The following is a 25,717-nucleotide window of genomic DNA, read 5'->3' as shown; positions in this document are numbered from 1 at the left end:
TTGGCAGTGGGTGCTCAGTGGGATTTAAAGGGCCAAGCAAGTGGGGTTGCGGGGAGGTGTCCTGACTCCCTCTTACCACTGGGTGCAAGTTTGTCCAGCCTGGAGGAGCAGGACAGGGGCTTGTGGCCAGCTCACCCCACAGTCTGAAGGCTGGTAGTCAGTGGGAACTTGGTGGGGTGGCAGCAGGTCGAGTCTACGTCTTCTGCCTTGGCTGATGTAGGTGTTTTGGGTTTCTTTTGCAGGCTGACGGAGCCAGTGCAGCCGGAAGGAAAAGCACTGCGAGCAGGTACACTCCCTCTCCTGCCCCCAGCTTGTCCACCTGCTGACTCAGGTCTTCATGACTAACAGTTACCACTCTCTGGTCCTCACCTTCCCCTTGAAAGGATGGATGGTCCAGGCCAGCCCTCCTTGGCAAGAAGTATCCAGACTTCCCCAGAGAATGTGAGGTCATGGAAAGCACTTTCTGTGTGGGTACCTGTGACCAGAATCCAAGGATGGTTCATTCCTGAACCGGCCATTGGCCGCTCAAGTTGAGAACTTAGGAGTGAAGTGTAAGACTAGGCAGAAAGACCTGGGCTGGAATTCCATCTGGCCTGCTGCATGGCGAACTCCTGGGGCAGCCAGTTCCATCCTTGTCCAGAATCCATTGGCCTATGTGCTAGTGTTATGTGCTCCTCTCTGAACCAGTCATGCCAAAGCAGGGGAAGGGATACTCTGATTAGCCAGGGTGGAGAGGGGGTGGCCTGTCCTCACCCTCAAGGATGGTAGGAGAAGGGAGAGGGGTGGTCCCCAATGGAGAACTGGACTGTTGTTACCAAAGAAGAGAGAAAGAGATAATCAGACAGGCCCAAGCTATGGACATCATGACAGGTATCACAGGTAGGTACTTGGTAATGTTAGCACCCATGCTGCTGCTGCTGTTGCTGCTGTTCTGTTGGGTAGAGCAAGGCTAGAATGGCCATGTGATCTTTATTTGGGGCTTTGGAGGCAGAAAGAAGGTAAGGGACAGACAAGAGAGACGGCTCCCCAGAACACATACGTAAAATCTAGAATCGATCCTAGGGTTACCTGTTAGAGCTGAGGGTCAGATTGTGAATGCCAAGCAGAAGAATTTGCCTGTTAGCCTATGGAACACTAGTTCTTTAAAATGTTAATGGATTTTTTTGTGTGAGGAAAAAAAGGGTTCTTTCTGTGGCCCAATAAGTTCAGAGGACAGCGGGTTAAACAAAATTAAAAAGGTTTATTTGCTGTGGGACTTTCCAGATCTTTTAATATGCTAATGTGTGTGCTTGAGAAGAGACAGGCAGAGAGAGAGAGAGAGAATCATGTTTAGAAAGTGAGAGAGAGAATCATATTTCTCAGACTTAATCATGGGACCCCTTTATTGAAGTTCATTGCATTGAGGAAATGTTCTTTGGAATGTACTTTGAGAAACCATGGAAAGATACTGACATTCTCTGAGCAGGAGAGTAATGTGTTCAGCTTGGTGTTTCAGGAATACCACCCTGGCAGCCATTTGTTGGGTGGATTGGAGGCTAGTAGAATAGAGGCCATGGTACCAGGCTGGAGGTCTCTGCAACCCAGAGACCTGTGTTGCGTGGCAAATATTTTATGCTTTGCAGGCTGTATAATCTTTGTGGCAGTTTCTCAACTCTGCCATTATAATGCTGAAGTAGCCATGGCAATACATAAATATGCCCATAAACGGCCATAGTTTGTCAGCCCCTAGTCTAAACTGACTCCTACCTGAGAGCCTCTGCAACTCCTGTTCCCTGTGCCTGGAATGTTCTTTCTCTGATCTTCCCATGATGAATGCCCTTTCATCTTTCAGATCTGGAATCTCTTCTACCCTCAGGGAAGCTTTCCCTGACCCCCTGTATCAAGGTACCTCCACCCCAGTCTGTGGTGTGTGGCCTTCATAGCCTGTTTATGCTGTTTAATTATTTCATTTTCATTATTTGTTATTTCATTCCCTTCCTTGTGTTCCTTTTTTTCTGTCTCTCTGAGAGTGCCAGCTCCATAGGCAGAGAACATGTCTGTCTTGTTCACTGCCGTGGGCCTGGCCCCAAGCAGGTTGTCAGTACGTGTTTACGGGACGGGCACACTAGATGAGATGGAAGAAGATGTGCGAGTGACGTAGAGACAGGGAGTATGGAGAGGAGCAGGTAGAATTCAGGGATGGTGCACTTGGGCCTGTGGTCACTGGGGGTGACCCATGTAGCCAGCAGCTGCCCAGCATTTTGTGTTTCTCTCCTGAGTCCCTAGGAGTGGAATTTGTGTAAGAACAATGTATGAGGCTGTGGCCTGCGGGGCAGTAGCAGTTGTCAGACCAGTGCCTGTAAGTATTTCTTGGATCAGGAAATCAAGACTGGAAGGGGCGTTGAGTTTGTCTAGACCACCCTGTCATTGTGCAGTGGAGAGATCGAGGCCTTTGGGAGGAAGGGCCCTGCTCAGGGGCGTATAATGAGTCAGTGGCTGCGTTGGGCCATGAACCTGCCAAAGCTGGTGCTTTCTCCACTCCTCAGTGCTGTGCCCAAGTGAGGGTCTAGACAGCCTCTCCCACTTTCCTCCCACTTTCACTAAGCACCTGCTCTGGTAGGCCCAGTGCTGTATGCTATGAACTCAGATGGGTTAGATGCTAATTTATTCACCTAGTCAGACATTGAGTGTCTCCTGCATGACAGGCACTGTTCGAAGTACTGCACTGAGTGAATGAAGAGACAAAGCACCACCCACCTGTCGTCAGTCCTGTGGGAATGTGGTCTGCCCTCACTCTCTGATGCATGAATCTCTCCTACACGAGCATCTCTGCCTGGTAATTGTAGCCAGAGAAGAACAGGCTGGTTTTCCCGCAGTGGCTACCTGAAGCTCTGAATTGAGTATTATCCCCCTAAGGCTGTAGTTGGTGGAAGAATGCTGAGATTGATTAGAGATGCCTGCCCAGTCACAGGAGGGGTTAGGTGGCATGTGAGACATTGATTTGTTCTCCCTGCTAGCCTAGCCTCTCCATCACACATACTCAGTGACTGAGCCCTTGTGTTACTACCATGGTGCCAGAATATGCATCAGGAAGGGCCACCCAAACCTGGCGTTGTGTATGGCTTAAGGTGTGAAAACAGACTTTTTAATAGTAATGACTACCATTTGGTCAACATTTCTTTGTTAGGCTCTGAGCTAAGTGATTTATGTGTATTAATTTATTAATTTTTCTTTTCTTGAAGACAGGGTCTCATTCTGTTGCTCAGGCTGGAGTGCAGTGGTGCAGTCTCTGCTCACTGCATCCTCTACCTCTCGGACTCAAGCAATCCTTCCGTCTCAGCCTCCCAAGTAGCTGGGACTACAGGCATGCAGCACTACCCCTGGCTAATTTTTGCATTTTTTTGTAGAGCTGAAGTTTCACTGTGTTGCCCAGGCTGGTCTCAAACTCCTGAGCTCTAGCGATGCACCCATCTTGGCCTCCCAAAGTGCTGGGATTACAGATAAGAGCCACCGTGCCCAGCCTCATTTTTTAATTTAATGTAATCTTTATAACAACTTCATGAAAGAGATACTCTTATTATTCCCACTTTACAGATGAGGAAGCTGAGGCACAGAGAGGTTTACCGGCCCAAAGCTGCCTAGGTGGAGGTAGGCAGTAGAGCCAGAAAGTCTACCCGAGTCTGACTTCTGTGATGCATACACTTACCCACCACGCCCTCCTGCTTCTTGGTAGGAAAGGATCAGTTAATACATGTTACAGGAGCCTGTTTGGGGGCGGGAACTGTGCTGTAGGCTGGGGGCCTATCAAGAAGGTGGGACTCTGGAGGAGCTCACAGGCAAGTTTATAGATTCTGTGATGAAAACCAATCCTTTGAAAGACTAACACACTATTACGTATATCATGACTAGATGTTCAGTCTGAGAAGTGAATTATATGGTAACCGTCAAGGGAACATTGTCGGGCCTGGTGCAGTGGCTCACCCCTGTAATCCCAGCACTTTGGGAGGCTGAGGCGGGCGGATCACTTGAGGTCAGGAGTTTGAGACCAGCCTGGCCAACATGGCAAAACCCTGTCTCAACTAAAAAAGTACAAAAATTAGCCAGGCATGGTGCACGCACTTGTGATCCCAGTTACTCAGGAAGCTGAGGCAGGAGAATTGCTTGAACCCTGGAGGTGGAGGTTGCAGGGTTGCAGTGAGCCAAGATCATGCCACTGCACTCCAGCCTGGGCAACAGAGTAAGACTCTGTCTTAAAAAAAAAAAAAAGAGAGAGAACATTGTCGGTGTAGTGGCCTTAGCTGACACCACTGGTGATTTGACCATGGCCGGGTGGGATTTCGATGGGTAGCCACTTTGTAGAGCATCAGAGCTCATTTAATCCCTGCTTCAGATGGAGAAATGAAGGTCCTAAGATTCCCCAAAGTCAGAATTAGGTTAGACGGCTCTGGGCGGAATGACCTTGAAGGACCCCCAGCCCTCTAACTTGGGCCTCCACCCCCAGCTATGCTATGGCACACTCTGCTACTACTCCAGGGTCCGCTTTCATCCCAGCGCCTTCCTCTTGGCCTGGAACACATAATGTTATTTCTCCAGAGGGCGTCTGGCTAAACCCCAAAATCAACAGCATGGGCTTCTACAGAATTAGTGTTAAATTGAGGGGACAAGGAGAGGTGGTGTTTCTGATCTTAAGAAACAACTGAATGTGGTTTGGTTTACTTCCCTGTAACCCAAACTGGGTCGATTTTACAAGACCAGTGATCCCAGCACTTGAGGTTAATGTCGATCTGGTGTGCAGGTTACACATCATGTAGCACAACTCCAGCCAAACCCTACTTATTCTAAGGGTCAGGGGGGTGTGGGGCCTTAACTTGGGAAAATTCTGAAGGAAATGCAGTTTTTGTAATCAAATAAATGCAGTTATAGACTTGGTGTAATAAAGAATCATATATAAATATATATTTTTTTCTTTTGTCAGCTGAGGATTTTCAGAGGTGGAAGGACTGTAGAAAATGTAGTCCAGCCCTTTCATTTTAGAGATAAGGAAATCTGGGATAGGAGAGGTTAAAGGGCTCATTATTTTGTTATAGATGGCCCAACAAGTGCACAGGATCTTGTAGACAAGGAGATTGGGGAGGAGAATAAGAAAAACATCACATCTCATCCATTCATTCCATAAATATTTACTGAGTGCCTACTAAGTGCTTGGCACTGACCTGGGTGCTGGAGGCACAGCAGGGAATGAAACAGACAGAAATCCCTGCCCTTGTAGAGCTGATGTTGTAGTGGGAGTAGAGCAGCTGTAATGAATACATAAAGTATATGCTTCTTAGATGATAACAAGTGCTGTGGGGGGAAAAACAGAGGAGATCTGGAGAGCTGGAGACAGTGTTGCCTCTCTAATTTGAGCATTCAGGGAAGGTGAGTCATGAACAAGGATCTGAAAGTTGAGAGGCCAAACCAAGCAATCCTTTGGGGGAAGTGCGTTCTGGGCAGAGAGAACAGCATGTGCAAAGGCCCTGGAGCTGGAGTAGCAGCAAGGAGGCCAGTGTGACCACGGGGGCCCCTGGAGACCATTGTCAGGACTTTGGCCATTCCTGTGTGTGAGATCAGGAGCCACTGGGGGGTTTGAACAGAGAAGTGGTATAATATGATTTGGCTTTAAAAGGATCATTCTGGCTGCCAGGAGGAGAATAAGCATCAGGGGATAAGATGTGATGATAGGTGTTGCCAGGGGTTCAGGACAGACAGGACCTTAGATGGTAGGCTTAGAGCTGAGTTTCTGAAGGGCTATTTTTTTTTTCAGGCCTGAGGACTTTAAGTTCAGCAAAGGATTATGTGTAGCCTGCATCCAAAAATACACAGCCTCCTGCTTAGTTCTTGGATGGCCCCAGGGTGGAGCAGCTGTACTCCTGTGGTCCGCATTCTCCATGCACCCCTGCACCCCCTGCCTGGTCTGTCAAGCGTCTTCCTCACCATCTCTCCACCCTGCTAAGGGCCAAGCAGCCTAGTGCAGAATGGAGGAGCCCAGACTGCCTGGATTCAGATTCTGGCACTGTCCATTGCCTGGTGTGTGACCTTGAGCTCATTACCTAGCCTTCCTGCATTTTGGCTTCCTCATCTGTAAACTGGGGATTATACTAGTACCTCCTTCATAGTGTTGTCAATGAAGATTAGGTGTAATAATATATATACCCTTAGCACAATGCCTAGTTCAAAGCAGGTGTTCAATAAACATTTATTTTTATTACTACCGTGGTGGATTCTGGTTCCTAGGAGTTGATAACGTGGGGTGACATTGATTCCTTGTAGAGCCTGGACATTGGAGAGAGGGCTGAAGGGAGGGATGACGATGATGGAGCTCTTATTTGTTGAAGGCCTACCATAATCCAAGTATGTGTCTTATTTGATCTTCCCAGCGGCCCTTTCAGATAGTGACTGACATCCCTCTTGTTCAGAGGGAATTGAGGAACAGACTTGTCTGGAGTCACCCAGATGGTAAAATGGCTTTCAATGTAGCTAAGTCTTGTTCTTTAATTAAGCCAAGATTTTTCACTGGTGGACCATTTTATCTGATAACCACATGTGTGTGGCTGCATAATTATTTATATCTTCTTCTTGTTTACCATTTTGGTTTTCAGCAGTAAAATAGAAGTAGCCCTAAACAACGCAATTTCATTTGCACAAAATTTCACTGCAGTACAGATTGAGTATTCTTAATCCAGAAATCCAAAATGCCCCCAAATCCGAAACTTTTTGAGCACCAACATGATGCTCAAAGGAAATGCTCATTGGAGCATTTCAGATTTCTGGGTTTTGGATTAGGGATGTTGAACTGGCAAATATAATGGAAATATTCCAAAAACTGAAGGAAAAAAAAATAATCCGGGTACTTCTGTTCCTGAGTGTTTCAGATGAGGAATATTCAACCTGTAGTCAGCCCAGTGCTAGTCAATGAACATTATGGTATTAGAATGAATTGAGAACTGGGTATGTTTTGGGAGGTATCTTCATCTTGACTCTAGATTTATGTTCCTATTACTGGAGTTCAGATTTCATTTCTAGAAATGTATTTCCAGAAATATTCTCACCCTACCAAAATTTATGCAAAGGTTGTCCACAAGAAAATCCTACATTGCAGGTTGAATGGTGGCTCATGTACTTATTCCAAAGAGGCCAGTTGGTTTTTTGGTGGGCAGGGTTCACCATTCAACCTAGGCTCTGTAAATAAGGCAGATTCTTGAAAATTTATATGCGATGTTAGGTTTGCCCTCTGGAGACAGCCACAGAAATGCAAACCACAATTCATGTCCATCAAAATCTGTGAGTTGTTTGTGCCAAAGGGCACTTGAACTTGGGGTGGTCCAGCAAAGGGAATTGGTGGGGATCTCTGGGAACTCAGTCCTCCCACTCAGCACATGCTCCCCACGTATGCTCCTTGAGCAAAGTAAGAAAGTTCTTCTTGTGAACCTGTGGCTGTTAGTTCAGAGTGTTCAGAATCTTGCCTTGTCCTGAAGCACAATATTGAGAATGCTAAGTAGGGGGACCTGACCTAGTTGCTTCTTGAGGCCTTTAATAACAGAGGCCCTTGATCTGAGAAGGCAACCCAGGAAATTTCCACAACCTCACCATCTGTCTGCCTCTGCTGACAAAAAAAGAACATGCTCACCCTTGGCTTGAGCACCCTCCAGACTCCATGTGGAGTGTGACAGTTTATAGCATTGGGACACCTCAAACCCACCTTCTTGATCACTCCTGCCTGCCTGTCCTGCAGTGGACTTGGCTGCAGTGTGGGTCTCCCATCTCTCCTCCTCACTGCTGTGTGGAGGGTGGCCTTGCCCCCACTCCTTTTGTTTTCATAGGGGCTAAAAATTCCTCTTCTGCTTCCATTTATGAGTACTCCACTGACGGCTTGTGAGCTCATCTTTTTCATAGTTAACCTAATTTTTCACATTTTGTCTGGTTTACTTAGTAGGAGCAGGAGAAAAGAACTAATATGCATTGAGTTCCTATTAGGTATGTGGCACCTTACATCCATCCATCCTTTAATCTTCTAAAGTACCCTTAGTGGTAAGTATAACAACTGTGATTTGCACATGAGGAAGGGAAGGTGTGGACAGGGTAGGGCTCCTAGCAACGATCCCTACATCTGCTTTGTCATCCCCAAGCACCTTGTAAGGATTGGATCATGTAGTTAAAAGAGTCCTGTGTGTGTGTCCAAGGGCAGCGTGCCTGCAGGCAGTGAGCAAACCAGGGCTGAGTTCTCACCCTGGGGTGTTGGGGCAAGAGCTGGTTGGTTGTCACCCCACTAGTCCTAGAGACTGCAGGGTGGAGGGGAGGAAGGCAGTTGTAATGCCAGAACGGGGACAGCACTGTGGAGGGATAGTAAATCTATGTCATCAGCTGGCGACGTGGGCAGGAAGGTGGAGGGGTCGCAGTCCTGCTGGGGTGCTTCCTTCTCCGTTCATTCCTAGGAGAAGATGGCCAGAGGAGGTGGATCTCAGAGAATGAGAGAAAGGAGTAGTTGCTAAGTCATAGCCTCGGCATGAAGTAATGGTGAACAGAGGGAGTGTGTTTATCCTTTGTTTAGACGTCCAGTGTGAGGGCTTAGGGATGGCCTTGTTCTTTAGTGGTTGAGCTTCCTGCCTTCTGGGGTCTGCATGGGACCTCATGTGTGCAGGATGGTCTTTGCAGGGTGGTGCATCTCTGCAGGACAGTGAGCATGGGCCCCTCATTGGCCTCCACTACCTACCTGTCTGTTGAGGAGATTCTATCTGGGAGACAGAGAGATGGCCCCTCAGAGAACAGTGCACATTGCTAATGGATCAGAATTGCACCGTTGCCAGACCCACTGGAAAACGAAGGTAGCGTGTCTGTTTAAAATGCCATTAACACTGCTTCTTCTTAACATCCTGGGCAACCTTCCACATGCCCCAGCACCCTCGAAAGAAGTTTCCAGCTGTAACTGTTGAACCCCACCCTGCTAAATTTCAGAGTTTATGACTTGACAAGATTGCCCAAGACTCTTGCTTTCCCCCCTAGGTTTAAATTAACCAGGGAATTTGCTGTTAATATTTATATCATATACTGTCTTTGTGAACTCCAATATTACCCAGCGTTGTGGCTGACTGACACCGTACAATGAAGAAAATTAAGTGTCTAAGAATTATCTCCAACTAATGATATATTTATACATTGTAGGTTACTTTGAATTTCTAGACTGTTAAGAGTTGTTTAATAGGTTAATAGTTTTAATCTATTAATCTAATCTTTTCTACTTGACTATTTATTAAAATATATCAGTGATACATGACAGAAATGGAAGTACAGATCATTTTGAGGGTTATTAAGGAACAGGTGATGGTGTGAGGATGTGAAACTTAGGTGGAATAGTAAGTACCAGGCATGGGCCTCGCTCCTGGCATTTTCAGATAGTGTGGTTCTGCTCCATGTTCCCTCTCTCAGCTCTCCCAGGCTAGTGATAAAGCTATGACCTTTTTCCCACGATGGCTTCTCTCCTTGTCACTAAAAGCTGGAGACTCTTTATATCTGAAGGACATGTTTGAGCACAGCAGCATTTGAAAACACATCAGGGAGAGAGAGAGGCAGGCAGTGAGCGTAGAGCCCAGGCACTTTTCTCTGTGGAAGAGGTGGGGCCCTTCATTCCTGTCCTTTATTTCATGTTGGTGTGACTTTTAGCATCTAACATATGCCCAGTTCTGTCTGGATGCTCAGGAAACAGCAAAAATCAAGGGAATGTATTCCCTGTGTCTTGGGACTTCCGGCGTTTAGTCATGTATGTGTTCATTCATTCAACAGGTGTTTTTATTATTTTGAGAAAACAAAAATTATCCAAATGGTTCAAAGCCTAGACTTTGGAGTCAGACAGACCTGGTGGAATTCTAGGAAGAGGGGAGACTGAAAAAGTCACTTGGTTTCTCCAATCCTTGGTTTTCTTATCTAGAAACCAAAAAATGCCCGTATCAGGCATTGCACAGAAGGATGAGATGCTGTAAGTGTGGGGCCTGGAGCACTCAGTATACCATGGCTGCCCTTGGCATCACTCTCCATGTTTTTTGTGCCATTTGCATCATGACTGTCCTCACCAGCATCACCTTCACCCTGCATGCTGGTGTGTTTTGTCTGGTCATTTTCTGTTTGTGTCATTGAGCAGACCTTGGCTGACACCTGCCAGAGGACCAGGCACAAGGATACAAAAATCAGTGGGTAGAGCCCTGGCCTCTGGAAATCTTCCAGAACCACATGGAATTAATTAGAGGGCAGATTTGGAGTTGGGAGTAGGAGCCTGTTAGAAGCAGAGGGAAGCGTTTCCAGAACTGCTGGTGGGAGAATGAAGGCTCCTGAACCATTAGTGGGGGCAGCCACCCTGTCGCCTGAGGGCCTGAATCTATGCTGATTGGTGGTCCTGATGGCGACCCTGCACCCTCAAGAGAGAATGTCAGGGTATTACCAGGCTACTGTATCTTGGCATTTCAGAAAGTGGGAAGAGTGTGTTACATTTTAGAAAATGTTCATCAGTTCATCAGAAAGGATAAAGATACAACTTTGACACTCAAGAAATAAGCTTCACTTATTCAGAAAATTGGCTTCTGTGAAGCAACTGCAACCTATGTTATAATAAAGGCCAGATGAATGAGTCATTCTGCAGTTCTGAATATTCACTGAAGCAGCAAAACCATCGACAATTACAGTGATGTTGACGGATTGATCACAGAAAAGTTTTGCCTGGATCAGAGGCTACAGATGCCTCCAGAGCCATGCTGACATTGACCTTTCCTGGACTTGGTCCTTGGTTCACTTGGTAAACAGCCTCTTGCTGACCATCACCCATGTGCTAGCCACTGTTCTGAGTATCATGAGCCAATGAGACAAAATCTTGTCCTCTAGCTCATCTTCTAGTTGAGGAAACAGACAGTGAAGTGGACAGAAAGGTAACAGAGTACAATGAGTGGGTAAATACTGGGGAACCATAAATGAATTTCAGCCAAGGAGTGACATGACCTTGGCTGCTCTGTCCAATGTGGATTCCAGGGCAGTGTATAGCGGGAAGGGAGATTGGCTATGAGATGTTTACAAGACAGGAGAAAGGGGAAGGTGGCTTGAACTGGAGTGGTGGTCGTGGCATGGTAAGGAATGGTCAGTTTCTGGACATGCTTTGAAGGTGGGGTTGGCAGGATTTGCTGGTATATTCATAGTGGGGAGTGACAGAGCAGGAAGAGTCAAGGATAGTTCTAGAGTCTGGGCAGTAGGAGCTGGAAGGATGGAATTACTATTAGCTACTATTAGCTGAAATGGAGATGATGGTGGTTATTTGATTGTGTTGTCTTAGATTGCAGGTTTTAGCTGGAAGAGTGCTGGGCTAGGAGGCAGAATTGTTTTCCTGTCTTGGGAGAAGAGATGGAGCAGCAGGGTTTTGGACCTGTTAAAAACGAGGTGCCTATTAGGTGTCCAGATGGAGGTGTCAAGCAGCTGGGGATTTATGTAGGTCTGGAGTTTGGTGGGGGGACCAGTCCAAGCTGGAGATACAATTTGGGATTCAACACCGTATAGTTAATGTTTAAAACTCAGATTCTAGCTGTGTAGTCCTAGCTACTTGGAGGGCTGAGGTGGGAGGACCGCTTGAGCCCAGGAGTTCAAGACCAGTCTGGGCAACATAGAAAGACTCTGTCTCTCAAAAAAATTAAAATAAAAAAAAGATAAATAAGAAATAAAAGTACAAGTCTCCATGAGATCACTTAGGAAATGAGTGTGGGTAAAAATGCAAGAGATTCTAGAACTGATCCTTGGGGCATATCAACTTGTAAGAGCTGGAATGATGAAGAGGATTCGGCACAAGAGATAATAATGTCCAAAAGGCCAGAGGTCCACCAGGGGAGCACAGAGCAAAGTTAGCAACCAGCTAGATGGAGGAGAGGGTGGCTGTGTTAGAGGCTGCTACTAGAGGCAGAGTCCGACGGGGAAGTCCGACGGGGACTGAGAAGGGACCACTGGATTGAACAGTGTGGCAGCCACTGGAGATCTTGAAAAGAGAACCTCTGGTGGAGTAGTGGAGGCAACAGCCTATTGGACTTAACAGGTATTACCAAGGAGCCAGCCTGCCGATATCGGCAAGTAGATAAGAATCATTTGCACTCATATAGTCAGTGGTTGGGAAGTGGGTAGAGTTGGAGGACTTGGCCAGTGGGCAGAGTCCTGTCTGGATGTGCGTTAATGCATTTAACATCCCATGCATGCGTGCATTCATGGGGAGTGTATTTAAGCTCAGCTGGAGAGCAGTTCACTTTCATTCCCAAGGAGTGACGTTTTATTCTAGGGGAAGTTAACCAAGTCGTTATTTACACACTGTGATTAGAGACTTTTTCCTCCACCCTTAACATTGTTAAAGGTGGGTGAGGTATGAGAGTAAATGGCACACTTTGGAGGAAGAGCAGGGGTCCTCAGGCTGCGCCTTGAGATGTAGATGTACGCCTTGCTCCCCGTCTGTGTAAGGAGACACACACGCCCTGCTGGGTAAAGTTCTGGCGTGTGTAAAGGCCTTAGATGTCTCTGATCCCTGTTCACTCATACAGATTGGAAGACTGAGTCTTAAAGCGGGCAGCCAGCCCGGGGAATCAACAGCAGAAATAGGACTAAAGGCCAGGGTGCTGAGCACTGCTCACATCTACTGTGACTTGGTAGAACTTCTAAGCATCAGCATTATTGGCAGAATGATGTGGAAATCATGCCCAGAAACAAAGCTGCCATACTCCCAGGCACCTAGCATCAGCGCGGACTTTCCTCCGACATGCTTGAAATGGCATCTTTTTGGGCCTCAGATCCACTGGTAAGTTACTTGGTTGTGTTGTCTTAGGCTGCAAGCTTTAGTGGCAACAGTACCAGAACAGGAGCCAAAAAGTTTTCAGACTAAGCTCATCACTGAAAATTGTGTGACCTTGGCCATGCCTTTCCTTCACCTGTGTGCACTGAGTTCTTTCTGTGGGCCAGGCATTGTGCTAGGGCTGGGGATACAGACGTGAATAAAACAGACCCAGGCCCTGTTCTGTGCCTCGGTTTTCCCATCTAGCCACGGGACTCTTGTCAATGCCAAGCGTGATGAGGTGGGCATGAGTTCCCTGAAGAACTATCAGGTAAGACCCAGACAGAGAGACTGGTTTGTTTCTTAAACCTCCCCTGCTGGCAGAGTCTGCAGGCACATTGGCCTGGCCAGACATAGTAGCAGGATCAAGTAGCAACCAAGCAGAAGAAAACCAAGGATAGTAGAAGATAGTAGTTTACAAACTTCACTGCTTTGGAGCTGTTTCTTCAAATTTCATGTTACACCATGTATTGGTTGCCTATGGCTGCTTTCGCTCCTGTTGCTTCACTGCAACAGAAGTGTATACACTCCTTGGGGTTAGAAGTCTGAAATCAAGGTGTTGGAAGAGTCAGATTATCTCTGAAAGCCCCAGGGGAAAATCTGATCTTTGTCACTGCCTGCTTCTGGTGGCCATCAGCATTCCTTGACTTGTGGCCACATCATTCCAGCTCTACCTCTCTGGGCACATTGTCTTCTCTCCTCTGTAACTTCTCTTATGTCTGTCTTAAATCTCCCTTTGTCTTATAAGAGCACTTAGTGCATTTAGAGACCACTCAGATAATCCAAGGATGAGCCTAATCTCAAGATCCTTCACTTAGTTGCATCTGCAAAGACTCTTTTTTCAAATAAGGTCATATTCACAGATCCAGGAGATTAGGACGTGTACATATCTTTTAGGGAGCTACCGCTAACCCCACCACAGAGAGAAAGAGGCCTCAATCTGTATACATCAGGCAAAAAGCAAAGCTCTATGTATTGAAGATGGGGAGTCAGAGCCTTGCTCAACACTACTCTCCCCATTCCAGCCTCATGGGTGCATCTAAGAGCCATTGCTATGGAACCCCTAGACCTTCAAGGAACATACTTTGAGAATCATTGCCTTAGAGAAAGGCCAGCACTCTTAGGGAACTTCTTGGGCAGAGATCCACTTGGTCTGGCTTCTCTCCTGGTCAGCTTGCACAATTAGTAACCAGTGACCATGGATAGCATGTACTTACTGAAAAATAGCCTTTTAATGCTTGACTTTGGATTTTATGTTGAAGTGTGACTCGGGTTAAATATAAAATTCATAGCATATCTTGAGCAACTATTTTGTAGTTATCTATATATAAATCTATTTTACAGCGACACAAATAGAATAGATTATGGAGTGTCAGCATGTAGATAGATTCCGAGTGCTTTTTCACTAATATACCTAATGATTCGTGCTGAGAATATCCAAGAGCTCCACTGTACATTTAAATGGATATAATTAAAATAATGAGCTCTATTTTAAAAAATGATATATGAAAAAAATTTTTTAAAGAAGTTAGAAGGAGCCGCGCCACTAATTCAAAGTGATGTAAGTACTTCTGTGATTCCATTGTTATTAGGACACCTAATTAAATGCAAAGCATTTGAGAAAAGCAACATTTGGGCTTGTAAATCTAAAGCCTAGAAGTCAGGGGGAAGAGAAAGAAGTTGCCCATGCCTTCATCACGGCAAGGACTTGGGGGCGTTGCATTTAAGGGAGGGGATGGTTATGTGCTATTGTGCCTGTGGGCGATAGAGGGCGGTTCACTGGTCCCCATCTTCTGTGAACTCAGTCAGGAATCTGACTGCAGCTATATTTGCCAGTGTGACCTCTGATTTGTTTGGGGTGGGAGGTATGGGTACGAGAACTAGGGAGAGGCTGCCTTTTCATGGGAGAAAGACATTCCCCTGTGCCTGACTCTCAGTTCCAGGTGTTAGGGGCACTCCGAGTGACCTGAGACTCTAGTGGTTCAGTGTAAAGGACAAAGGATGGGGAGTCTGGAGATGCGAGTTCTAGTTTCGACTCTGTTACGCGCCCTGTGCCTTTGGAGAGGGCCTTTCCTGTGATGCGTTCATGCCTGGCCCTGTTGCAAATGGGTGACCATCCATTCTGGAAACCCATCTCAAGGATATACTCTGCTGTTCCAGTGGGCCCCAGGGAGTCTTAGGAGACGTACGTCCCAGTGCCTGCTTACTAGAAGGCAAGTATCCTTTTGGTCATTCAGCAAATATTTTATTTATGGAGCACCTACCATAGGCCTACTGGATGCTGGGAATAAGAGAAACACAACACTCCCGAGGGCCCCACCTACTCTTAGGACAAGTGCAGTTTGGTGAGCCAGTGTACAAAGTATTTTCAGGAAACAGGGCTACAAAAGAAATAAAACGAGGTGATGAACTAAAAGCTAGACTGGAATTTCGGGAAGGGGACGAGCGAGCCAAGATGAGTTCATTAGGACACAATGGGAGGATCGCTGTCAGAGTCACCTGTGCAAGGAAGATGTGGCATTCAGAGAGGGAGTCTGACTGTGTCTCAAGCAAGCCAGGAAGGCTTCCCAGAGGTGAGGATGTCATCACGAACCAATGTCGTCATCATCATGGCAGCTGCCATTCATGGAAATCCACTCTGCCCACGCCCGCAGCTGGCAAGAGTCATGGTCTTTCTTTAACAGACAAGGAAGCAGAGGCTCAGAGAAGGGAGTCTCTTGCCCAGGGCTGCAGGGTGTCAGGGTGGGCAGATGAGAGTTCCACCCAGCCTGCCTGACTCCAACAGCTCCTCCCTTCCCCTACCAGGATACCATGATGGTGGTGAGGACTTGAGAGCAGGAAGGGACACTGAATCTTTTCAGATGGCATGGTCAGGTGCTTTCGAAGCCTCAGGCTGAGCTTCAGAACACTGGCTGTGAAGAAAGCCGGTAAGGGAGTTCTGCGCAGGGGGCCCCATCTGTTTCCTCGCCTCCCATCTTTTTGCCCAGTGAGCCTCAGGGCCCTGACCATTAGCACCCATGAAGTCTTAGCTAGGAAATGGGAATTTCAGCTGCTTTCTTTACCCCCCAGATTGAATGTGGATACACGTCGTTCACTATCAGCTTCATCAGCATGACCACCTCTGCAGCACTAGGCAAAGTCCTCACTCCCTCACCGCCGGTATCCCATTACTGAACAGTGGTAGAGCTGGCATTCAAACCCTCTTTGGTCTGACTCCACAGCCCATGTGCTAAACACCTACGCCACATAAACTTGCATCCTCTGCACATGCCCCTCCCCTGCCCGCCATAAAAAAGACGATAAATAAGAGTAAAACGTCTCCACTGGTAGCTATTGTTCTAGGTCCTATATAGACATTACCTTGTTTTACATCACAGCACTGTGGAGGTAGGTACCGTGTTTGCCCCATTGTATGGATGTGAAGACTGAGGCTTGGAGGAATCAAGTCACTTATATAGGAACCTGCAACTGGCAGTTTTGAGATTTGACCCTAGGATAATCCAACTTCCAAATCTGGTACTTGGCCCATTTCACTCCTGCCAGGCCATCAGCCAGTCTGCTCCAGTGCTTCTCGTGACGGGGAGCTCACCACCTGCAGTGGGTCCCCTTTTCTTGCCAGCAGCAGGAATCACCTCTCTCTCTAAAGCCACAGCTGTCCCCTTGTGACTTGCTAGACCTGTCAGTTCTAGTTATGTCTTAGGCCTCACAGAACTTGAGACTTCTTTGCCCTGTGCTGTCCTGCAGCTAGGCGGGGCCGTGCGCCCCTCTGAGGGACCAGGGGGACGCTTGCTCATGATATTATCTCCCACAAAGGTGGCAGCAGCCCGGAAAGCCAGGGAACCTCGTGTCCTCCTGCTCACCCATAAGCATCTTGGTTTTGGCTCTGTTCTGGATGCTGAAGGTCAAGGGTGGGTGATGTGGGGCAGCCTCGGCTGTGGGTGAGGAGGCTTCCCTCTGCGAGTTTCTCTCCCAGTCCAGGCTGCCTGCATCAGGTCCCCGTCCCACCTTGTTCCTCCCACGTGACTTTTGGTATGTTATTTTACCTCTCAGTGCCACAATTCCTAGACTGTAAAGTGGAAGTACCAAGATTTCCTTCCCAGAGTCACTTCTAAGGATGAAAGGAATTAGTATGTTAGAACAGTGCTGGGCACATAGGAGGCTCTGTTTAAGTGTTTCTTAAGTAAATTAAGGAAATGAATTCTGAGGCGATTGAATCATGCAGTTTTACACTTTCTTACCGTGGAGAAGAGCAAAAGCTCAGGCGGTGTGTCTGGTGGCCCTGGTGGGACAGACGCATGAGGAGGAGGCACCACTGGATGCCAAAGAAGCTCTAACAATGTGTCATTATTAACAATAGTCATGGTGACCATGTCTTGAGAGCAGTTCCAGGCCGGGCACTGTGCTGAGTACTTACCATGGGTTCGTTGATTAAAATCTACATGACAACCCCGTTAACTCCATTTTGCAGATGGGGAAACCAAGGCTCAGAGGTTAGGTGGCTGGCTGGAGGCCCACAGCGAGGAAGTGGTTGGCACGATAGCCCTTGCTCCTGACTGGTTTTCCCAGCATGCCTTTGCACTCGTGTTCTGTCCATCTGAGTCCTAGCCTCCCGTATGAGTCATCTTGGGCTGCTGTTAACAGAATGCTGTGGGATGCCATGCCTAATGCCACAGGCTTAATTAAACAACAGAAATGTATTTTCTCACAGTTCTGGAGGCTGCGGGTTGTGATTAGGTTGCCAGCACGGTTGGGTTCTGGTGAGGGCTGCCTCCTGGCTGCAGAGGGTCACCCTCTCACTGTGTCCTCACGTGGGGGAGAGAGCAATCTCTTTCTATTCCTACAAAGCCACCAATCCCCTCATGATGGCTCCTCCCATGTGACCTCATTAACCACACTTAATCTCCCAAAGACCCTCTCTCCAGATCCGGTCACACTGGTGGTTAGGACTTCACCATATGAATTAGGGGCACACAATTCAGTCCATAGCAGCTCCCCATGGCTTTCCTGTATCCTTACCTCATTAGCTAGGGACTTCCCTCTCTATCTTTGCTCAGTTTCCCAACCTTTCTCCACCTTGGATGAAAGCTGAAGCTGGGAAGGACAGCAAATGTGATTAAACCCTTGCTCCTGTGATAAACAGGGCTGCTGAAACCCAAAGAAAAGTCTTGCCCAAGGCCACACAGCAAGCCCGTCGTAGACCGAGGACTGGAGCCTGGGTCCCTGAGTCCCAGCCTGGTGCCCCTGCTGTGCTGCAGTTGGAATGCTGGCATCCCCTGCCTTGAGTCCGGGCCTTGAAATTCACAGACCACACTCTCCTCTGGTGCAGTGGAGAGGCTGGCATGGCCAGGGCAGTGTCTCTGGGCCTGGAACGTGACTCGATTTCCCAGTATGTGCACGCCTTAGCTTCCCCACCTCACAGACAGCAGTCATGAGGATGCTTCCCTTGTCAGAAGGATGTGGGGTCCTTAGGATGATAATATGGACAGCTGTGTTGAAAGGAGGATGCTTCGGGAGTGGATGGCAGGGACCTGGCTTCCTGCCTTGGCCTATCCCCGATTTTATGTCTGGCCTGAGCAAGTCACAGCTCTGCTTTAGTCCTTAGTGTCCCCCTCACAAAGGACGTTCAGTGACCCACGTCCTGCCCTCTTCAGAACTGACATCATTACCTTGTGGATGTTTTCCAATGTTTAAAGAGCCCCCTCCATGCCAGTGTTGGCTCCGTGACATCTCAACCCAGTGAGTCTTTTTGCATTGGCGTTTCCCATTTGTAAAACAGGAGCAGGGAAGAGCCTGGACAAGATCCCGAGCCTTCTTGCCTAGGAACAAACGGAATAGCACTGGATACTGCGTACATCAAAGCACTGAAACCCTTACTGCCCAAAGCATAGTTTGAGGCCCAGCAGCCTCAACTGAGAGCTTGTTAGAAATGCAGAATCTCTGAGTGAGGCATGGTGGCATGGTGCCTGGAGTCCCAAACACTGGGGAGGCTGAGGTGGGAGGGTCACTTGAGCCTAGGAGTTTGTTTGTGTTCTGCAACCTAGTGAGACCCATCTCTAAAAAGGAAAAGAAATACAGAATCTCGGGCCCTACCGCAGAGCAGCTGAGCCAGAACCTGCATGTTTTTCAAGATCCCCAGCTAATCTGTATGCACACTGAAGTCTAAGAAGAACTGATTTCAACCAGCTGAAGGTGCCCTTTTAGGTCACTTGTAACTCCAGTCATGATAATTGCAAGCAAATAAGTGGCAAGTGAGGCAACTGGGCACATCTAGACCTCTTGAGACCTCAGCTTCCCCAACTGTAAAATGGGTGGAATTGGAGCCTTTCTTGCTCCATGGTTTTCAAACTGTGTTTCTTGAAGCCTCAGGGTTCCCTGGAGGAGCCTCATGGGTAGCCATGGGGGTTGTGTTGGAGGCTAAGGGGGCCGGGGACCCTAGCATTCCCTATGCACACAGCCTGGCATGTTCCTGTGGTGCCATGGACTGGTGGGCTCCTGTGTCAGTCTGGAGGAAGAAAGTATTGAACGGACTTTCTTCTTTTCCAGGGAGCGCTTGAAGCGCAGCCAGAAGAGCACCAAGGTGGAGGGCCCAGAAGCAGTGCCAGCCGAGGCCTCGCTGAGTGCCGAGCAAGGAACGATGACGGAGGTGAAGGTGAAGACAGAGCTGCCCGATGACTACATCCAGGAGGTAATCTGGCAGGGCGAGGCCAAGGAGGAGAAGAAGGCGGTCGGCAAGGATGGGACCAGCGACGTGCCTGCCGAAATCTGCGTGGTGATTGGCGGCGTCCGCAACCAGCAGACCCTTGGTGAGTGTCCAGCCTCTGTGGTCAGGGTGGAGACCAGGATGGGAACGTGGAGTCAGAGTCCTGGGGAGCAGGGACCTGGTGCTTCTGCTCTCTTCCTGACTGAGAGAACCTTTGCTAGCTTCCCTTCGCATTCAGGGAGAGATCTCAGCTTCTTTGACTTGCCTTTGCTTGTGCGGTTTCCGGCTGGAGAGCTCTTCTTTTTCTGCTCGGCAGCAGGACCCTATCCATCCGTCAATACCCTGTTTAAGTCAAATGCCTGGAAACTTCTGGGGGCCCAGTGAATCCGTTTGTCTGTCTCTGGGCTCCCATATCCCTGGGGGGTCTCACACAGCCCTTACTGCTCAATGTCCTAAATGCCTCTCTGCTTTTCTCCCTCCTGGAGGGAGGGAGATCCCAGTGCCGGTGCTGCTCAGAGCAGATACCCCATCAGGATTGGATCGGTGACAGATGGCGCTTCCCCTGCCTCTTCTGGCCTGGGCCGGACCCAGAGGAGCTCTGTGGAAACTCACATCTTAGCAACAATTTCTCTCCCTCCAGTCTCTAGCATGCGCCAGGAGATACCCCTCAGGGGCCCCCTGCACTGCTGCCAGGTTCACAGACTCAAATGCCCATGAGGCCCAACAAATATGTTTATTTAGTGTAACTAGAGATGAGCCAACAGGACAGGTGGTGAGGACCGTGTCCAGTCAGAGAACGCACGCCGTGTGTGTGGAGGGCGGCGGCCGCTCAGCTGCTGCACTGACGGTTGCTGGGTGGGGATACGGCTCAGCGTTGCCACATCTCTGGACAAATCACACGCCAGAAATGAACATTTTGATGGGAATTCTTTTGGCTTTAAATGTTGGCAGCCAACTGACCTTTTGAAATCTGCCAAACAAAACGTGTCTGTGGGTCAGAGTCCCTGTGGGCAGAAGTTTGCAACCCCTGGTCTGTGAAATAAAGTCCTCACTCCTGGCGTGGAGGCCTTGCCTGGTCTGGCTCCAGATTTCTGCTTCCCTCCACACCCTCCTCCACGTTTCCAAGGCTCAGTGTGTTCTTAGAAGTGCTGCTGTTGCCCTGGCCTCTGCTACTTTCCTGGTCCAGCTCTGGCTCACCTCCTACTGACTTCCAAGTACCTCCACCTTCCTGGCGCACATCCTGTATGCGGCACCACGGCCTCATTTCTGCAAGTTTAGACTGAAATCCTGGTGCCATTTCTTCCCAACTGCTGAGAATCATCCTCAAACTCCCTTTCCCAGCTGTTCCCTGCTGGTTGTGGCCATCTTAGCCCCACCTGGGTCATGGCAGCATCCTGCTAACAGCCATGCTTTTGCAGCTTGCCTGCCCTCTGCCCTGGCTGCCAGGAGGCCTTGGCCAAAACAGAACACCGACCATGTTGCTCCCCTGCTTATAACCCTGGGACTCCTTACTGTCTCTAGAGTCGAGACCAGAGCATTAAGAGCCTCTATAACCTGAACCTTCTAGTCCCATTTCTTGCCTCTGGTCTTCCCAGACCTTTCATTCCAGTGTAGTCTGCTCTTCCTGTACTTTGTGTATGCTGTTGCCTCTCCCAGGAATGCCTTCCCCCATTTCCACTTGCCCAAATCCAACCTATCCTTTAAGACGAACTCCGGTGCCACCTCCTCCCAGAAGACCTCCTTAATCTCTTCTGGTGAGAGTGGGCTGTTTCTACCCTGCTCCTTAGTTGGTGCACTTTCTACTTTGTTTTTAGATTAGAGGGGCCTGTCTGTGCCTGTCTCTTCCATGAAAGTGGAAACCCCTAGAGATTGGGGCTCCAGGACCTGCCTGATTTATGTCTCCCTGTTCCCTGCTTCCACTCCACAATACCGAAGTATTGGTTTCTGGGAGTGGTGACTTTGACACTGGTGCTGCAGCTGTCATGGTGGGGCTAGGTTATGCTGCAGTAACAAAAGATCCTGAAAGGTACAAGATATCTTAGTAGCTCAAAACCACAGCAGTTTATTTCCTGTTCACACTACATGTCCACTGTGGATCAAGAGGGAGCTCTGCTCCCCTCTGGTCCCAGACAAAAAGCCGTCATGTAGAATGCCGCCAGCCAAGCGACAGAGGGAAAGCACGCTGTGGAGGGACTTACGCTGGCAATTACCTACTGCAGCCAGAGAGAGACGTGTTAATTCCGCTCACAGTCATTGGCCGGAACTAGTCACACGGCCCCACCCAACCTCAAAGAGGCTGGGAAATGCCGTCCTCCCATGTGATGGAATAAGGGTGAACCAGGAATGTTTGGGGAGGAGCAGGAGTGACTTAGGCCAGTATTGAATGAGAGAGAGTCTTTTCAAGGGCCTGCACTGATGTTCCTCTGTCAGTATTCACTCCCTGAGGCCAGGGACTGTGTTAATCACTGGTGAATTTGTTAGTTAATGGAGAAGACCTGCCCTTGCTCTCTTTGGTGTGTGTGTGTGTTAAGACTCATTAGACCCAGTAGCTGTTCCTGCCCTTCACCAGGAGATGCCCAGTGAAGGGTGGCTGAATCTGAATCCTGGGATAGAGCCAGCATTCTGAATTCAGTGGGGAAAGCCTTGGGCAGCTAGGCCAGGAAAATGCTGGGAATCTTCCTTAGGCCAGCTGCCTGCACAGTGAGAGCCCCAGGGCCCATGAGCCTCATGCCAGCCACTGATGCTGATTTCCAGCTCAGCTGCTGCTCAGCAGCAGGATCCTTGGCCTCACTGTGCCTTAGGGTCCTCCTGTGTTAAATGAGGCATGGTCCCTGTCCCAGCCACCTCATGGGAGTTGCCATCCAAGGTAGCAGTGGAAGAAAACAGTGTTGCCTGAGGAGAATGAGCTGGGATCCTTGGACTGGGAGTGAATCCAGGCTCCATGACTTAATAGGTGTGCTATCTCGGGCCCTGTCTGTCTCAGTTCTTACAGTTACGAAATCATCAGGCTATCTGAATATTCAATGAGATCATATATGTGAAGTGCTCAACACTGCTTAGTAAACAATTAGGTAGTATTCTCAGTAGTACTAATATTAATAGTATAAAATTCCTCTTCAAGAGGAAGGAATAGTCATTGTTTCTGCTTTTTCCCATCTAAGTAAGCCAGTGTGATATATTGAAACGATGGGATAGGGAAGAAAGTCGGCACAGGATAAAGTGTTAAAAGACACAGGTTCTAAGTGGGCTTCAGTTTTCTCCCCTGCAGAAACTAGGGAGGACTGGGAAACCTGTCTGGACCTTGGTGTTCCTTCTAGTACTGCTTCCCTCCAATTCAGGGACTTTGAGGATCTTGTGAACTTTTGAGTAATCTGCTTTGGGCAGACCCTTGTGAAAAAGGTTTAGAAGCCCCAGTGACAAGTGACGTGTGGAGCTGCCATGGTAAGCCCTACAGAAGCAGGGCCAGAGTGCTCCCTGCTGTCATGGCAGCTCATCTTGCATGCTGGAAGGCAGGCTCTCCTGCCTAGGGATGGGGGTTTTCTTCCAAGGGTCAGGCTCAGAGGAAGCTGGCTTGGCCTCATCACCAGGAAATAAAGGCATTTAAAAACAAAATCAGTGTTAGAGTTGAACCTTTTGAACTCTTCTCATCTCAAGATGGCAAGTAGATTTTAACTTGTGGGTTAAGCCCAAGCAGTTGCTACTGGCTGTAATGAGTTCTCTGTTGAGGATTCTAAAGGGTGGCATGATTGATTGTTGATGTCTGCCCTGGATGTAGAGGTGGGCAGTGAAGCTATGCATGCTGTCAATTTGGTACCCCTGACCTCCTTATTTTATAGAGAGGCAGACAAGGCCTGAGGAAAGGATGGGAGTTGCCCAGGGTCACCCAGCAAGTTGGTGACATTTTCTTTCAGGTCATGAAGGGCTCACTCCACCTCACAACACCTGCCTCCCACCCGCTTCTGAAAGTATATCAAGGAGGGAAAGCTTTCCCAGGGACCTGGCTGGAGTGGGATGCTGGTTAGAGCTGTATCTTTAAGTGAGCTCCTGCTGCAGTGTGCATTCGTTGTCCTGGTCACCGGGCATGGGGGAGTTAACGTGTTCCTGGGGCACTTGGCAGGGGACTGTTGGGTGCTGTGGTGCCGAGGGCCTCCTGCGTACTTCGCTCACCCACCCCGCTCTGGGCTCAGAGACGGGCTCTGTGGCTGAGTAGAATAGTGTTCCTGTTCAATCACCCAGTGCTGCCCCATGAGGGAGCCTCCCCAAGTCCACACTGGCCCTTTAATAGCCATCAGACAAACAATGTTCCCAGTGACACAAACATTATCCAAGGCACTTCCCGTGGAGGAGCCTGGGTCATGGACACGCAGATGGCATTTGGCAGCTTCTCCTGCTGGCGTCAGGAGGGGCATCAGTGCCCAGGAGGATGTCTGCCAAGTTCGCAGTGGTTGCTGCTGCTTCCCTGCTGCCCAGAGAATTCCCTGTGCTGAGAAGGGCGTCTTTCACTCGGAGAAAGAAAGTCACCGCCGTTGGAGCTGGTGCAGGATTTGGGGGCAAGACCAAGAGCTTCCTTTTATAGCAAGAACAGCAGAGATGATAGATACTAAACTTCATAACTTTGTTGGATAAAAGCAGAAATGAAAGAAAGGAAGTTGACAGACGCCTGCACCCACCTGACAGGCTGTATGAACAGCTCTGTATGGCAGCCCTAAGAAGGAAGGGCGGACCACACTTGAGGTTTTAGGGGCTCCCCTAGGAGAAGTAGTAAACACAAGGCACTGCCATTGCTCCTGTGGTGCCAAGGGCCTCCTGATTACTTCACTCACCCAGCCTCGCTCCAGGTTCTTGGCAATCCCATGTTCATGGCAGACACTGCAAATTGATTACTGTACGTTGTCCAACGATGCACCTCAGAATCCTTCTCAACACAGTACACCAAAAGGTCTCTGCCAGTCAGCTAGAACTGAAAAATTAGAAGTGGAAACCTACTTGCCATTCTTCTTGATGAATCAGGGCATCCAGCCCGTAGACTGTTTCCTGGCTCTGAGAGAGAAGGGTGCCCGCATCCCATGATGGTGGTCCAGGTGTGCTGTCCAGCTGTGGGTGCTCTTTCCCATGCTGTGAAACCATAATCCGAAGGTGGTTACTAACGAGGGAGTCCAGGGAGAGCAGTAGGGGCCCGGAGACCCAAGACTTAATGAGCTTCCTCAGTAGCAGTGCAGGAGACCGTGGAGGGAACGAGTGGCCCGGACTTGACTCCTCTTCAGATGAGGGACAGGGACCAACTGGGTTATTCCCCCAGAGAGTTAGCTCACTGCGGAGAGAAGGCCCATGGAGAAGCTAAGGGCTGTTTGTCCTGGATTGGGAGGAGACTGGGGATAGTGGAGGCATGAAGCGGGGAGTGATGGAATCTAAATATTTACAACTTACAGCATTTTGCAAGGGGCACATGGAACAGACACATTCCAGGGTGTCCCAGCCAATATGGAGAAGTCTCCAGGAAGGGATTTCAACTCGGTAAAAGGAAGGACTTCGTATGATCATGGGAACTGTTTGGTAACTGGACATAAGCCTGTGAGGGAGTGAGTTCCCCGTCCTGACATAGGTGATCAGGGAGGGTCACTGGACAGAGTGCAGGATGGGGAGTCAAGGATGAGATAGATGGGAGACTGGAATCTGCAAGGATGTTTCTAGTCAGCACGCTTTCAGGACCAAGGTACAGAGGTGTTCTCACACTCATCGGGCAGCCAGGGAGCCAGGGAAAGAGGAGGAAGGAGCTCCAGCCAGGAGGCAGCAGCCAGGCTATGACGCGGGAAGTAGCAGCAGAAGAGCTTGACAGTCATTCAGACACAGCCACGTGGGTTTCAGCCTGTGACAGACCCAGGCAGCGTAGGTGCCAGGTCTTGCTTCATCGTGCCAGCTGATAGTTAGTTTCCTGTTTCAATAGGTTGTTGGCAGGGCCTCACACAAGAGCCTGCCAGAACCAACACTCAGCTCTTTGCTGCAGCCACTCCGAAAGGAGGAGTTCTGGCCACCCTCCCAGGCTTGTCCTGTCTCTGCTACTGACGCTTCCTCTTGTGGTCTGAAGGGTTGGAGGGTCCCTGTTAGAAGGGGCCCCTGGGCTGTAAGTCAAGAACCCAGGGTTTACCCTACTGTGGGGCCCTGGA

General features: G+C 48.9%; 1 protein-coding gene across 1 annotated transcript in view; it reads left to right on the top strand.

The window, feature by feature from the left end:
* The first annotated feature begins 244 nt into the window (after positions 1-244).
* Positions 245-25,717, top strand: part of ZNF618 (zinc finger protein 618) — a 78,857-nt gene continuing 53,384 nt past the window's right edge. Inside the window, exons 1-2 of the mRNA XM_011950096.1 lie at positions 245-286; positions 19,397-19,656. Of these exons, the coding sequence (XP_011805486.1) occupies positions 19,488-19,656 (169 nt within the window). The 5' untranslated portion in view covers positions 245-286; positions 19,397-19,487. The remainder of the gene's footprint in view (positions 287-19,396; positions 19,657-25,717) is intronic.

This window comes from Colobus angolensis, unplaced genomic scaffold (assembly GCF_000951035.1).
Source record: "Colobus angolensis palliatus isolate OR3802 unplaced genomic scaffold, Cang.pa_1.0 Scaffold301, whole genome shotgun sequence".
In the NCBI taxonomy this organism is placed as follows: domain Eukaryota; kingdom Metazoa; phylum Chordata; class Mammalia; order Primates; family Cercopithecidae; genus Colobus; species Colobus angolensis.
This window is presented reverse-complemented; position numbering and strand designations above follow the sequence as displayed.